Here is a 16,214-nt window from a genome sequence, read left to right as displayed (position 1 = left end):
CTCCCTTTGTTATACACGAAAGCACTGTGAATATTGCAAAAGAGTGCAGTGTGTACGTTGTCGTCGTTATAATGATCGCTCATACAAGTTAGCAACCTTTCCAGAGTAACTTACCTAGGTCACAGGGTCTTTCCCTTACATGTTCAGAATGGAAGAGGCACAAGCTAGCTGCAGGCTCTCTAGGTGGCAGCAGTTGGTTCTGACTGATCTACATGCTAATTAAAGGCCTATGGCCCACAAATTGTCAGATTGCATGTTAGCCCTGGAAAGACTGAGAGTGTGACCACACAGAATAAACTGGAAAATTTCAGTTTGAAATGTGGCCTTTGAAGGCTCATAGAGAGCCATAGAGGAAAGAGATTCATAGATTCATTTTAGATTTTTAAATACATTTTCATCAGAGGACCACTGCCTAGCAGGCCTGCCCTCCAGGAGTTCTGGATGATACAACCAGACAGTCACATGGCAGTGGGAGAAGGGAGACCCCAGCCACCCTCTATGGGGAGGGTGCCATGGAAGGCTTCCTGGAGGAGGAGATGCCAGAGCTCCATCCTGGAGGTGGCTGGAAAGGAGATGTCCAGCAGAGCCAGCTCCAGCAGGATATGGATATTTGGTATAAGATAACTTTGTGAATGTGAACAAATTTGTCTGTATATGTGAGGGCCTAGAATGCTGTTGGGAGCAGCATGATCTCTTCCCCTGATTCCAAACCGAATGACCCTTCATCAACATATCCAGACTCAGTGGGGTAAAGAAACAACATTAAGAAGACTTTGGGATGTTACCTTTGACAAACTAGGTTGCTCCTTTTCCTAGGGCAGCATATACGTGCCTCAGCAGTAACTTTCTGCCTTCTCAATCTGCTTTGTATACATTTTTACACATGGTCCTACTTAGCTGATAATTAGGTTCCACAGCTCCCTCTGGAACTTGGACTTCTGTATCATTTTATTTTCTTTCTCAGATTCTCTAAAAACATTTCCCAAAATCAAGGCTAACATTTAAAGAATTATCTAGGAGATTTAAAACTAAAATATACCCTTTGTGTAATTCTAATGGACCTTAGATTCTAAAGGAAAAAATATATTTATTTTAGCAAAAAACTTAATGTATAAAGTGATTGCTTAACTTTTGAAATTATATTTATATAGTAATTGTCAGAAAACTGGTCATTTTTTAATCGCAAAATAATAAAGGAAAAAATTTATATAAGCTTTTACAACCAGCATTTAGTATTTGTTGAGGTCTCTGAATGCAACAAATGATAACCAAGCAATCAAAATAAATAAATTAGGAATTTAAAAGGAAGTCATTTAACGAGACATTTTGAATTTGGTGATCCAATTATATCTGATCACCACAAAGGATGCTACCTAAGAGAGGAAAAGGTAATAATAATTGTATGAGCCCTAACGAAGTTGTCAGAAAGCTCTTTCCATGCTCTTATTTGTCCTAATTTTCCTTTTTTTTCTTCTTCTCCCCAAAGCCCCCCAGTACGTAGTTGTATATTCTAGTTGTAGGTCCTTCTGGTTGTCCTGTGTGAGACACTGCCTCAGCATGGCCTGATGAGCAGTGCCATGTCTGTGCCCAGGATCGGAACCAGCAAAACCCTGGGCCACCAAAGCAGAGTGCGAACTTAACCACTTGGCCATGGGGCTGGCCCCCTAATTCTCCTTATTGCTTATATGATGACATTTTCACCTGGCACACTTGGAAATAAAAAGGCAGTCTCTTAATGAAACAGAGAGTAGAGCACGAGGGCAATAGAATTGAAAAATCTAGTCAGCAAAAGTCACTTGTTTTAACCCTACTCCAGGAGCCTCCTCTAGGCTCACATTTATTTTTCGAACACTCTGCATGAGAATCCCACCATGCTCCTTGGTGTCCTGGACCTCTGCTCTGTTACCAAGAGTCATGATCAAGGTCTCTCAGTGGATGGTGTTATCAAGCCAAATGGACAAAGGCAGCATCGATACGCAGCTAAGTGTCTAGGAGAGGAGTGTAGACCCCCAGAAGCACCAGCTCCCTTGCCCGTGTAACCTTTGGATGGTCATTTTACTCCTTTGAACCTGTTTTTCTGCTTATGAAATGGAGATAATAGAACCAACCTCTCAGGTTGTTAGGAGGATGGAGAGAGGATTATATGTTTGAAGGGCCTGGGAGGACAATCTTAAGCACTAGTACTCCATAGGTACTTGATAAATACTTGCGGACTTTGAGTCTGAGAGAGGCAGCAACTCTATCTATCATCCTTTGCTATGTGCTGGTGAAATGCAAATTGTGATCAATGTTGGTCTATGAGAAGCTTGGTTAAGGAGGAAAACCTCCTCATCCAAAAAATAAAAAGTTCTTGTTTGTGTGCTCCAAAATCCATGTAGATAATGTGTGCATTTTCAGTTCTGGGGTGTTCTCCCATGTTACAGCTATTTCCTTTAACATAGCTGCAAAATACCAACAGGAATTGTCCTAGCTACGTTTATCACCTTATTACTCATCTAGTGGAAAAGTATATGCTTTAGGCACATATAATAAGAGAATGGAATAGGCAATAATATAATAATCTTGATCATTCCAGGAATTGGGGAGGTGGAGTCACTTTCCCCCCAAAGGACGCTTTGTTGATGGAAAAATGTAGGTTAGTGATAAGATCATCCTTAATTGACATTTCCAAAAAATTTTTCTTATTTGTTATTAGGATTAAATTGTCACCATTGTGATATTTCAAATATATTACTATCATTGCATTTTTATTTTCATTTATCCCACGTTATTCTCCTGATACTAGGATGAAAGTCCATTTCAATGCTATAATTCTACAAATCTATGTTTACCTCCAATTATTTTCCTGATGAGGAAACAGGCTCAAAAAGTCTCTAGCTTGAAGCTCAGTGGAGTCCCTAGCACGAGGTCCAATGCCCGGGTTTTGCCCCTAGAGATTCGTATTTAACTTCTCTGCACTGGCATCAGGACATCCGGGATTTTAGAAGCTCCCAGGTGATTATAATGTGAAACCAACAGTGAGCACCTTTGTCCTAGTGGAAAGGACTGTTGAAATAAGTCAAGTGTATTTATTTAACTGATTCAAGACTTCCTATCACTTCCTGGCCTTTAAATTTTATTTTACCTCCTTATCTTACCTACCTCCTCTTTTGAAAAGATGCTACTAAGCCAAGATATTTTTTAAAAAAGAAGAAGAAGAGGAAGAAGAAAAACAAAAGCCTAGATAATCTACCAAGATATCCCCTGCTAATAAAAATCAGCCCTACCCACACAAAAATATATAAGCATTCATCTTATTGTGTTGGCAGAATTGTTTAGAAATTAAGAGAACCCCAATGATACTGTAATAATAAAAAACCCCACTTATCTATATTAATAAATTGTGAATGGTGACATGGAATTCTATTTTCCATTTGGGCATCTTATCCTCTTCTTTCTCCAAGGTAGATCTTAATTCACTTCATGTTTTCTCCCCAAATGCAGTGTGAATTACAGACATAAAGGATGCATTGGGCCAAGCTAAAGGGAGGCAGAAGTCCTGGGGTGCTCACAGCTGGGGATGGTTTATCGGAGTCGAGGGGCCACACGCTGGGATGTGAAATGGAACTGCAATTGAAGAGTCCTCTAATGTAGTTGGGATTTTTAAAACTAAATTGGAATATTCTGGTGGTAAACTGCTCAAGACTGCCATGCTTCTCATAAACTTACAGATATTATTAATAATGGAGTCTGGCCATGAATAGCTGGAAAACCAGATCCATGTTTCAAAAACAAAAATCCGTGAGAGGAGGAGGATTTTCTAAAGCATGACCCCTGGAATGGTTTCCCCGAGGAAAAACGTGAAACTCACTCCACTGAGTGACTTCATGTCCGAGCACCCCCACCCTCCCTCCAACTCCTCCCCAACATCCGCTAGAGAAATGGAGACCAGGAGGCTAGGTCTCCTACAGACAGCTGTGAGAGTTCATTTTCCATTTTGCAAACTAATTTTGTTCTTGTCAGTTGCAATGCTCTGCCAAGTGGTGGATGGGAATTTCTAAATCAAAAACCACTAACCTCAAACCACAACCAGCCGGTGTCAAACTTCAGAAACTGCTCCCAGAGACTACATACCAGAATGTATGGCAATAATACTATAACTATTTGTAACATACTGCCAGGTTTGTCACGTTTAGAAAATTCATAGCACATTTTTGGCACATCATCTATTCAGAATAATGGTGATAAAGACATATATATAAAAATATATGTTTTTAATGGCCCTATTTATTTTATTGTTGCAAGACAGTAAATTAGCTAAGTCTCCATCATCAATCCGTATGCCTCAGGTACAGATTAGGTCCCTGCAAAGCCAGTTGTTTATGTCTTTTAATCCAATTATGCTCAAAACCTTCAGAATTGATATAGAAACTCTGCAGACTTTTTAGCTGCTGTGGGGTTCGTGTGTGTGTGTGTGCGCGCGCTCGCCTGTGTGTATGTTTTACGTTCTCTAGCTGAGGCACCTTATTTCATTGGGAAAAAATCCCAAAATGGTTTAAGATTTATGAAGTCAAAAGCGTCTCTGACAACTTGTGAGGGTTGTTTCACTACTTTCATTGCTTCAGCGGGAACTAATAACCCAAGGGAAGCTCAAACCTTCACAAGAATTTAAAGCTGGAGGCCTGAACGCCCAGGCCGCAACATCTAAAAGAGTTGCTAGGAGCCTTGACAGGAGATTAGGACCAAGACAGAGTGGGGAAATGATAACGAAGTCCATCGTGAGGGTGGTGAGAAAGCAAACTCAGCTCAAGAACTGGCAGGAAAATAAAACAAGTCAGGCAAAGAGAAACTTCTGGCAAAGATGGCGATGGTGGGGACGTGAGAAGGAGGCGGGATTGTGCAACAAGGAATAAATCTCTGGTCAGAAGTTAAGTAGGGGCTGCTCCTCTGGAATCCCTCCTATCTGTCTGCTGTGTGTTTGCACCCAGGCTGTTAAACACAGCCCGTGCCAATCCCAGGCCCACGCTGTCGGCCCAGGGCAGCTTCATTCCACCCAGTGTCAGCAGGCCTTCTAGCATTGGCTGCTCCACATAGGATTCAAGGGCCCTGGCCCTAGGAGGTCACATTGCCACATCCCCGATTCGTGGAGGCCCAGTCTCTCCTTGATGTAGAAGTTTCTAAGTGCATTCCGCTGGGCCCCCGGAAGGGCTCTGTATCCGTTTTACTGACCTCCATCCAAGTGCTTCCCCGGCTCCACTAAGGCCTGTCTAGATAGTCTCTGTTTCTTCAGCCCCTGATTCAATCCTCCTTCCTCCTTACCATTGTGCTCCTTTCGTCATGAAAAAGATACAGCATTGAGTCCTTCTGTTTAGCTCTTTTTCATAGCCCGTGCCATGCTGACAAGTGCCCTTGATGATGCAATGCGGAGTGGTGGAAAGACCACAGAGTTTCAGACCTGGTTCAGGCCTGACTCAGCTTTCTAGCTGTGTGACCTTGGGCAAATTATTTAACCTTGCTGAACCTCAGTTTGCTTATCTTCATAATGGGACTAATGCATATTGCAGAGGATAATCTGAGGATTCAGGAGATCCTATGGATCGATCATTAGCACAGGACCACATCTCAGTTGACACCTGAGTCACCTTCCTCCCCTGCCTGCCTCTTTTAACTTGCTCCTGTCCATCTCTAGAGAGGACTCACCCTTTCTCTCCTTACTTCCTCTTGCCTCAGAGAAAGCGGTACACCCACACCTCCCCAGGGCACACTGGCTCATTTCCCCTCCATCCCTGCCCCTCACACTGGTCATCCCTCCTCCTGTCTGCCACCTCTTCCTTTTCACCAGCTTCTGGTCCTGAGACTGCACATATGCTCAAGGTTTTTTTGTCCTAAAAAGAAAAATCTTCCCTTGGCCTGCTTCCTGATCATATTTTTCATACTATTTTATAATCTAAAGCTCATACAAATCACTTTGCCTGAGGTACCCTGGTGCTCGATTAAGAGATGACTAGAAGTACATGTATCTTCCTAGAGATGGGGCCTTGGGCCCCACTGATCAGGCTACCCCCTGCCATTCAGGCAGAACCCCAAAGTATGCCAGAGATGTGATGCTGATATTTGTAAGACTTTCAGGAAAGGCACATCCTTCTATCCCTTGTCAAATGTTGAAATACTCCCCAAATTCGAACTGAGATTCTAAGAGATATTGTTTCATTCAGCATAAAAAAGTGTTTTACATACACCGTTGAATTCGCCCTTGTGTTTAAAAGTCTGGACTGCAGGATCCTAATTCATTTTGATCATCATCCCATTTCTCTTTCACTTGTAGAGTCAGGAACTGGATACTGCACTGTAAAAATGTCTGAGTAAAGGTGATCCTTTATTCTTCCTACACTTGCACCCCTTTTATTAAAAATTGAGACTGGGGCCAGCCCGGTGTTGTAGTGGTTAAGTTCGTGCACTCCACTCCAGCAGCCTGGAATTCGGGTTCTGGATGTGGACCTACACACTGCCCATCAAGCCATGCTGTGGCAGCATCCTTCATACAAAATAGAGGAAGATTGGTGTGGGTGTTAGCTCAGGGACAATCTTGCTCAGGCAAAAAGAGGAAGATTGGCACAGATGTTAGCTCAGGGCCAATCTTCCTCAAAAAAAAAAAGTTGAAACTCCGGATCTTTTTGTTACTCATTTGTGGCCAGTCTTTTTCTGTTCTTTCAGCTTTCTCTTCCATCACCCTCCCACGTAAACTAACTAGAGATAAACGAATTGACTCATCGTTTGGCAAACACGCCTTGTGGCCTCCCACTCGCACACGTCTGACACCAAAACATCTCCTCCCTTCCTCTCTGCCTGTCAACATTCTTCCCATCATTAACCACCAGGTGGAATCACATAGTCCTCCTCGAGTCTGCGCTGGCTGCTCACTGGCTGCTTTGTCTCCCAGTTAGCCTGCAGGTTCTAGTGGGCAGAGGTCATTTCTTCACCCCCCACCCCCGACATCCCCAGCACAGCCCTGGTCATAGTAGGTTCTTCGTAGGTCCCTGTTGCTGTTTCCTCCCCAAGTGTCATCCCACTGTTACCCTAATTAACCTTGACTTTATTTCTGACTCTTTCCACAATACAGGAAAATTTTTTTTAAAATTTTGAATTCACCCTGTATCATTGGAACACCTCCTTCCTCCAGATTTGGTTTCACATGTGACTTAATAAGCATAATAATTGTTCCTTCTTCTAGCCATTAATAAATCAGTCCAGGAATACCATAAATTGAGTATCCACTCTGTGCAGGGCACTGAACCAATTAAAGATTACCCAAAACATAGATGTGGCACAAAAGGGGAGGAGTTCAGGGTTATAGAGATACATATTTCAAAATATATAGATTTATATATATGCATTATATATATATACAAAGTCAACTAACACAAAAAATATAAATAATGCAAATATATAAAATGAAAAAGCATTAGGGGTTTACAGAAGAACCATTAAAATGGGTTGTGCTTATTTGGGGAGAATGTCATGGAACAGGTGATTTGGACCCAAGTTTTAAAGAAAAAGAAGTACAAAGTCCATGAGAGCAGAGCCCATGCCTGCATTTGCTCACCATCATTTCCCCATCATCTACTAGAGTGCCTGGTCCACTGTAGACAAGCAGTTATATTGGCTCAATAAATGAGTGGCCAAATGCTGAACAGAAGAGCAAATCCCACGTGGAGAGACCAGCTTATGCAAAAGAACAAGCATGTCACTCTTGGGAAGCAGCAAATTTATTTTCCTGGGTGAAGCAAAGAAATTATATGCAAAATGATGGAGAGGAAGGAGAGAAGGAAAATGATGAATGGCATTGAAGTCTTGCCAGGAATTTTCGTTTTAACAGATAGGAACAAACACTTTATTATCCACTCATTCATTTATTCCACAAATATTTATTAAGCATCTGCTATGTGCCAAGGCATTATGTTAAGACCTGGGGATCCTATGGTGAGCAAAACACAGTCTCTATCTTCAAGGATTGTGAACTGGTAAGTGGTGGCACATACTTATGACTGGTTATTGTTATTCTAACAGAATTTAGCAAAGGAGAGCAATCTGTCCAGGCTCCATCATAGACAGCTCCGACGGAGAGCAGAAGCCTTAGTTAAAATGAGCTCCAGTGTGAAGTATGTTGTAAGAACAGATGACTTGAAGGCAGCAAGGAGGATTTAAAACTTAAGGAAGAACTTTCTGCCTGGAAGGTTGTCTGGAATTATAGAATGGCCGATTGAGTAGCTGTGGAAGCAGCCTGAGTTTATTTACAGGCCCCTGCATGAGCCCAGTTCTGTCAGTTTCCTTGGCTTTCGGTCTGAATGATGGGCTGAGGATAAAATTCTTGAGTCGGAAAAAAAACAAAAGATGCTTACGTTGATTTTTCTTTTTTTGGTTGTCCAGATTAACTTGCTCTTTAGATATGTCCCTAGACCCATGGCTGAAATGGATTTTATTAGAAACCAAAAACAGAAATAAAAAAATTTATTTAGGGACAAAACTCTGAGGGTCAGATGACACAGCAAATGTGGAAGTGAATGAGACCCTAGAACAATATTTCCAACGACAATGTTTAATGAGGATACATCAGTGGGTTTATTTCTGAAATCTTATGAGTTTGAAGATCACTGCCTGTTACTAGAGGATCTTGGCCTCATTTTCTATTTATCTCACTTTTTTGTTTTTCTCCTTTTTTCATTTCTTTTTTTTTTCCCCCAGGATGACGGCCTCCCAGAAAATGAACATCAGCTGTCAGTAGCTGGAAAGATCAAGAAGCATTTCAATACAGGCCCCAAGCCGAATAGCACAGCAGCTGGAGTTTCTGTCATAGCAGTAAGCATCTGAAATATCCACCTATAACTTTTTAAAAGCAATCCACCTAAGAGACAGGCGTTCCTCAGGAGATTCCACCCAGAGTCAGCAGAATGGGTCATTTCTTTAGACAGCTCCACCACTTAATGCACTGGGGGAGGTTTGGGCTTATATATATTATGTGTTTTTGCTGATCATTTCCCTGGGAGTCACATCATTATCCAACACCTCCAGGGTGTCTTGCAGTATATATTAATTTCATGATTTATTTTTTAAAGCAAAAGACCTCCCCCACACCGGACTCTGCGCCAATGCAAACTTTTGGGCTCTGAGAAAAAGAGTTCATAGTGTCCTTTTGCCAGGACCTGGGAGAGAAGGGAAGCTGAGAGAGATGACATTGCAGAGGGAGATTAGAACACTATAGATCTTTGTACGAGACCTAAACGAAAGCCAAAACAGAGCAGAAAGCTTACGCAGTAAGATTTTCAGTGAAACTGAATTGCTGTGAACACCCAAAGAAATTGCGATGTCTTGCTCTTTAGAAATTTCTGTTTTTAAAGTTGAAAGTCTTTTAACATTTACCATTTTATTGATGCTGCTGCACAAGGATTTTTTTTCTTTCTATTCTATACAGGCAGACATGCACTACATGCAATTTGATAGCAGCTCTAGGCAAAGATTAAATTGGGCAGAGAAATAATGAAACCTCATACTTCCTGGTGTCATATTCTAGAATAAATATATGCAAGTCCCAGATTACTTGAGTTTTTAATGATTTCCTCTTTTTTTCAGAGTATGTACATTTTAACAGTGCGTTCAATGTGAAATCACTTAAGCTGGTTTTCTTTTCTCAACAAAGAACTTAGACACTATGATGTGGAATTTTAAAAAGTATTTATGCTACTAAACAGTCTTTCATGCTCATGAGCAATACTGGATATTTAACTACTTCTATGGGTGTTTTTATTTTCTTTCTCTTTTTCTTTTTTGGTTGTGCTGGAACTCTAGATAAAGCTAAAGATAAATAAAAGTGACATATTTGACACAACCAATCCCAGATCTGGGTTGCTAAATATTTGATATGAGCTTCCAGAATTTGCAGGTGGCGGTAATGCATGCATACACTTTCTTGTACTGTTCGCATTTCATGTTTTTGATTGAACCCTTTCAACAGTGAGTTACATGAATGTGAGCAACTGGCTCATGAGTACACTGACAGTACTAAATAGAATGCATACTCTTTCGGATGCTCCTCAGTGCTGCTGAGGATTTAAAATTGCAAGGTGTTCTTCTTGCCCTCTCGCTTTGGTTCTTTCTAAGGAAATTCAATGTAGAAGTACATTGTCCTTCACATCTTCATAGATTGTCAGTGTTCTTTGTTATGAGCTAATATTCAATCAGTAATTTTTGGAAGTAAAAATCTCATGGTCATTCTCCACCAAACCAGACATTCTGTACTCTATTTTCATCATTCATTTAAGATGTAAGTCTATTCCAAAACGTTTGATTCCACCATTTTCTTTTGGAATGGACTGCCAGCACGCTTGTCCATGAACAGGACTGCTTTTCTGCTCCTGCTGAGGGCTAACAGCTGCTAGAGAGGGTGCTTTTTCCACCTCTGTCATTTTGGTTTTGTTTTCTTTTTCCCTGGCCTTTTATTTTAATTAGTCTTTGGTTAAGTTTGCCTTGGTCGCTCAATAATGGTTTGTTCACAGTATTCTGGGAGTCATATAATGACTAAGTGCAGGAACTCGAGAGCAATTTTCAAACGGACAGACAACACAGATTTGAGAGGAAATCCTACATTAATCAAGCCTGGATAAATTCTGAAACCTAATCTATATGAGTTTATTAAAACTTCATCTAAGTAGATCTCAAAAAACTCCAGTTAGTATTTGAAGATCAAAGTTCCACTGATTCTTTTTTCTGAATATTATGATTGGACCATTTTGAATGCAATTTAATATCAATTTCTCAGTTCATCACTAACATGTTTCTATGGAAACTGTACGACCTGGTAATATAAATTGTACAAATGGGCTGTGTGATGCTGAGTTACACAGTAGTTGCATACTTATTTAATCTTCTTTATCCACTACAAAGTTTTAAAAAAATAATTATCCCCTTAAATCAGACTCAGAATAATTGACTTTTTGGAGAAATATGTGAAAACGTGCCTTGTTGACTCTAAAGCACAATTCACATGTTGACTAGAATCATTGCTATTTCAAGCATGAAAGAGAATATTGTTGTAAATTCCAAGGGTTGTTTCAGGAGAAACTAGCCTGCCATCATACATGCATTTATGCACCTTTTCCAGAATGCTTTTCCCTCATGTATGTCCACACCCTTCCTGAGGACCTGGGGGAGATCACCAGTTGCAGGGCGGAGCTGGGAATTAGACAGTGGCCAGTTTGGCTGTCTTTGTTAACTTTCAGAATATCATCGAATAAGTCAATTTATACTCCGTAACCATGTTCCTATTCTTAAAGTGCAAAGACTAAGTCTCAGAGGACTCTCTCAAGACAAAGGAGCCCTGGCATTAAATAGTATTCCAACTCTAACTAAACGCTAACTGCAAGGGAATGGTATTCTGCTGTGAGGCAGAAGGTAGGTGGTAAGTAGAAGGAATAGCCTTCATAAATGGTACATTCTGTAAGGACCATTTGACAATTTAATAATGCAATATATTTATTAATTCACCCACGTGATAGAAATTCCTTTAATTAGTATACTAGTGACTTCTATTTGATAGCTATAAAAAAAATTGATTTCAGCATAAATTTCATTTCGACGGAATTTTTTCCCATGGACATGTATGCTCTCCCCAGAGGCTATCAAATAATGGATTTTCTTTTAAACTACCTCTATCATGGGAGTGATTTTTTTGAAAATTATGCATACCCTTTAAAATTTAAAAAAAAAACTATTTAGAATGTAGCATCGATCAGCTTGTTTTTACAGGAAATCATCAATTAAATCATTAGTCCTTAACTGATACTTCTCTTTCCTTAGTTAGAAACCTAACTACCTGCTGGAGATCAACGATGCTTATAAAGGAATTCATGACACTATTTCTTTCTCAGAGTGACAAAGGAAAAAAGAGCATACTGTCATGCCAAACAGACTCTAGTCACAGGTGTAATTTATGACATGAGCAGAGTTTTAACATGCACTCATGGTTCTGAACCTTAGTAGTTTTTTGTTCGTGTTGTCATTTTTTTCTTCTCTGCTTCCCACCCCCTGCATTATTAAGACCAAAGAAAGGACAAATGATAACTTTATATTAAGATTTCAAGAGATCCTTGAGTTGGCTAGGAGAGTAATTACCAGCTGGAGGCTCACAGGGATCCGACGGCCCTTTTGAAAGGAGAAAAGGTGTTCTGACATGTTGGTCAGGCAACATGATTCGGTGGAAACCCACTGCTGTCCTTATAGCTGCAACCTTCTGCCTCAGAAAGACCTCATTTTCCCCCTACTACCTTTCTCAGTAGTTGGGGGATTAAAACAAAGCAAAAGAAAGCAGAACAGAACAGAGAAAGGAAAACAAAAGGTTATTAAAATGCAATTTATAGACATAAAATAGAATTAGAGATGACATCTTAACGGTGGACGTCTTGAGAGCTCAGGGAGGGGAAGGAGGCATTATTAGATTTGCTCAGCTTGATGAAGAACCGATGACTAAGATGTCAGTTCCAATTTATTTTTCCTCATTTAATGCTGTTTATTATTTTAACCGATAATTTTCCTAATGCCTTAAAGTTCTTCTTTTGCATTTTTCTCATGCAAGTAGAACATTTCAGTCTGATTGAGCAAATCCATACTAATCAGTGTGCAAATAATTGTGATTCTGGGAAGCTGAGTTCTAGAGTGAGAGAGTCCTTCACACTAGTGCGTTTCCCTATGCCATGTTGTGGGACACTTCACCTGTAGATGGCAATAGAGAACTAGTTACTAAGCAACCATCTTCGTGGGCGGAAACAGCAGCTCAGGCCTTCATCTTCCCAGCAGGAAGTGTACTTCGATTACGTTCCTAAATAAAACGAAATGTACATTTTTAAAAAGTTGAAATCTCACATTGCTGTTCGGTGCACACTGGCCCAGCCTAGTTTATAATCGGAATACCAAATCCTCCGATCAGTTTTTAGTTTAAACGCCGGGTGCCCGGGCATATTTTTGAAATGCCTTTGTGAATTGAGAAGTAGACGCTGTCGTCAGCGTGCCTCCAGTACCACTCCTGAGATCACTCGTGAGCCTCCCTAGAAAGACAAGGGTGCAAGTTCCCTCCGTTCGTGGGCAGAACGGGCGAGTGGGCACACAGCGTGATGCTTGTTTCTCAGAATCAGGGTTGAATCTTTTATTCCCAGGTAGCCAAAGGCTAACATCTTATTCCAGGATGAACAACTTTGAGAACTTATCCCGTCTCCTATTTGTTGTACCTTTTGTTAATCGTAAGCACTTAACTATACATATGCATTTTTAATACAAAGTGAAAACTATTTTTCATTTTATTTTATTTTCTGTATTTTCATAGGGAAAATTTACTGTTTTATTCTATATCTTTTTAGTTCAGAAATGCAATTGATTCACCTTTAAGAGTAGCTCCGCTTTTGAAGATTAACTCTTAAAGAAAGAAATCCAAATTGCTATGATTTATGGGGGTTCTGATTCTTTTTATCTTTTATTTCATATTTATGGAGCCCTCAAATTTAAGCCTGATGTGGTAAGATTTTCAGGGGGTCCAATCTGCTTTCTCTTAGGTGGCTAAAGCTGCTTTCAGTACTTTATTTAATTGTAAAGCATTTTCCTTTCTATAGCATAAGAAGAGATGTTTATATCTTTTGGAATTGAGGGAACATTATTAAATGTGCATTCAAAAGCTTGTTTGACAAATTAGATTTTTTCCTAACAAAATAGCTTTTGAGATATTCATGAGGGATTAGTGTCTTTTCTTGCCTTTTTATTTTCAATGTGTAGATTTAGAATATTAGCTAGTCACCCTGCAGAAGAGGCATCGTAACTCTATATACATATGTAGTCAATGAAGAACAGCTTGGTCTGGAGTCTTAATTCTTTAGCACAATGTTGATCCACTGAGTTGCCCCCATTTCTCTCTGCTCAGCTGGACCACGGGTTTACCATCAAGAGATCAGGGTCTTTGGACTACTACCAACAACCAGGAATGTATTGGATAAGGTATGAGATGGTGCAGCTCAACAGTCAGTGTTTCCATGGCAACGTGCTGGCAGTCTCCATTAACCAGTTCCTTCAGTGGATAAACATGCTTTTGATTTGTTATCCAGTCCATATGCTGCTTTATCAGTTTCATTTTAATCTTGATTGAGATGCCACACCCCCTCATTCCTTTTTTTCACCCATTATTCACACTGACATTTGCCAGCTTTCTTTCCATTGCACATGCTCAGTATCAATTTTCCTTACAGTTAAAAGGACAGTATATTTAGTGTTAATGCCAAAGCATTTTCCCGATGTTGCTAATGAAAACAATGATTTCTAGGGCTCTTCTGTCCCTTGACAAATGGAAGAACAACAGTACCTTAGTATATGTTCTATAGAAGTATATACTGTCATTTTAAAGTCATCAAGCCCGACCTTGACCTTATTAGATGGATGAAACAATGCATCTACACGTTAGCAGTAGAAGCTCCTCCAAGTACAGTGAGCTATAGAATGCATTGTGTGTGTTGGTAAGCTTGTGTTTTCAAATTCTCCACCTTTTTGTTTTGTTTTGTTTCCGTTTTATTGTTACTTCTCTCCCCCTGGAAATCCCTTTATGTACTAGCTATTGCATGAATTTATTTTTCAATATTTTGTAACTGTCAGATTACTTAGCTGGTTTATCTGCTCAAGAAAAAGGGACTATGGGAGGTATTGATTTCTTTTAAACTGGGTTAAGAATGCTATCCAATTGTTTTCTATTCCAGTCAACTGCCCTGGCATTTCCTTCAAGGGCCATTGTTTGTGTCTCTTTAAGTTATCCACAGGCAGGATGGTTTCTGATGATTTGAGAAATGAGCTCTGAGAAGTCCTAGGGAACTTTCCTCCTCCATCTTAATGTTTCTGAAATGATCTCCAGGTAAAGCTCCGCATTTAGCTTTTGCTAAAAAAAGTCTGCTGAGTTTGACATGTGTTTCCCCTGGATCAAGGAGGCTATCTGCAGAAATGTAGTGGCCGCCTGGTGGGGTTTCATGGCTTAGACTACTAAGTTGTTAAAAAAAAAAAAAAAAGAAAAAGAAAAAAATATATGTAATATGTAATTTCAACCCCCAGTTTTTACTTCTAATTTTTTCTAATAATTAGACATTCGAAACAGCAGACTTAGGGAATCAGAAAGGACACCCTTTGACAAATTGTCCAAATATACCAAGATTGTGATAATGTCTAAGTCTGTTTAAAGCAAGAAAATACCCAAACTTCATTCAGATATTTTAAAGTCAGTTTTACATTGAAATCTATTGGTATCTTCTAGATGGATATGCTTGCGGGAGATGCACAGCAACCTCTGTTTTGACCTAAGTAAATTAGCTTTATAGACGTAGAAAGAATGAACTTTTTTGGGGGAAGGGGGTTGTGAATCAGTCATGATTTGCCTTTGGGCAGACTCTTCTTTTTGACTTTCTCTGTGGAAGATGATCCTTCCATCTTTTACTTTTTTACTGAAAGATAATATACATTCAGAGGAGCACGTATATCATGAGTGCCCATCTCAACAAATTTTCACAAACTGAACACACCCCTGTAGGCAGCACCCAGATCAAGCACAGAACATTTCTGGCACCACCCCCCTCCCGGACCCCCCACCACCCCCTCCAGAGCCCTCCTAGCAGGGTCACATAGCCTCAAGGGTAAACACTGACCCGGAGTCTATCCACATTAATTAGCTTTGCCTGGTTTTGTCCTTTATATAAATTGAATCACACCATGCTCCATCCTCTCTCAATTGTATGCCTCCTAACCTCGGGCATATTAAGCAAACATATATGAGTAAAGTTAATATACAATTAAAAATAGGCATCGAATATGTCTAGTTACAGTTGTGCATGTTTATATAACAAAAATTACACATATAAATTAATCTAATTTCAAAAAAGGACTCTAGAAAATGATGTTACTAAATTTGTGAGATTAAGAGTAGGAGCGAAAAACCAAGTAAACACAATAATTAATAAACGTAGCCAAGTATAAAAAGGCCATTTGACTAAAATCCTGGTGATGGTTCCCATCAGCAGATAAAATGACACAACCCTGAATAATGGGCAGGAGCAGGTGGGAGATAATCTCTTTTCTGTTCCCCACATAAACTGCTCTGTTTTCCAGCTGGGGGCAGTAACAACAACGTTTATAGTTAATGTTGTACTAAACAGCGCACCCAGTATGTA

General features: G+C 39.9%; 1 protein-coding gene across 12 annotated transcripts in view; it reads left to right on the top strand.

Moving 5' to 3' along the window:
• DCLK1 (doublecortin like kinase 1) overlaps nt 1-16,214 on the top strand; it is a 324,739-nt gene that overhangs the window by 294,620 nt on the left and 13,905 nt on the right. For 6 of the 12 annotated variants that reach the window (XM_070578006.1, XM_070578005.1, XM_070578009.1 and 3 more), the window contains 2 exons: nt 8,722-8,835; nt 13,937-14,010. In XM_070578006.1, coding sequence (XP_070434107.1) covers nt 8,722-8,835; nt 13,937-14,010 — 188 coding nt within the window. The remainder of the gene's footprint in view (nt 1-8,721; nt 8,836-13,936; nt 14,011-16,214) is intronic. The other 6 variants (XM_070578004.1, XM_070578000.1, XM_070578003.1 and 3 more) reach the window with 1 other exon arrangement.

The sequence above is a fragment of the Equus przewalskii genome, chromosome 16 (genome assembly GCF_037783145.1).
Source record: "Equus przewalskii isolate Varuska chromosome 16, EquPr2, whole genome shotgun sequence".
In the NCBI taxonomy this organism is placed as follows: domain Eukaryota; kingdom Metazoa; phylum Chordata; class Mammalia; order Perissodactyla; family Equidae; genus Equus; species Equus przewalskii.
The sequence above is the reverse complement of the archived record's forward strand: the minus strand, read 5'-3'. Positions and strand labels throughout refer to the sequence as shown.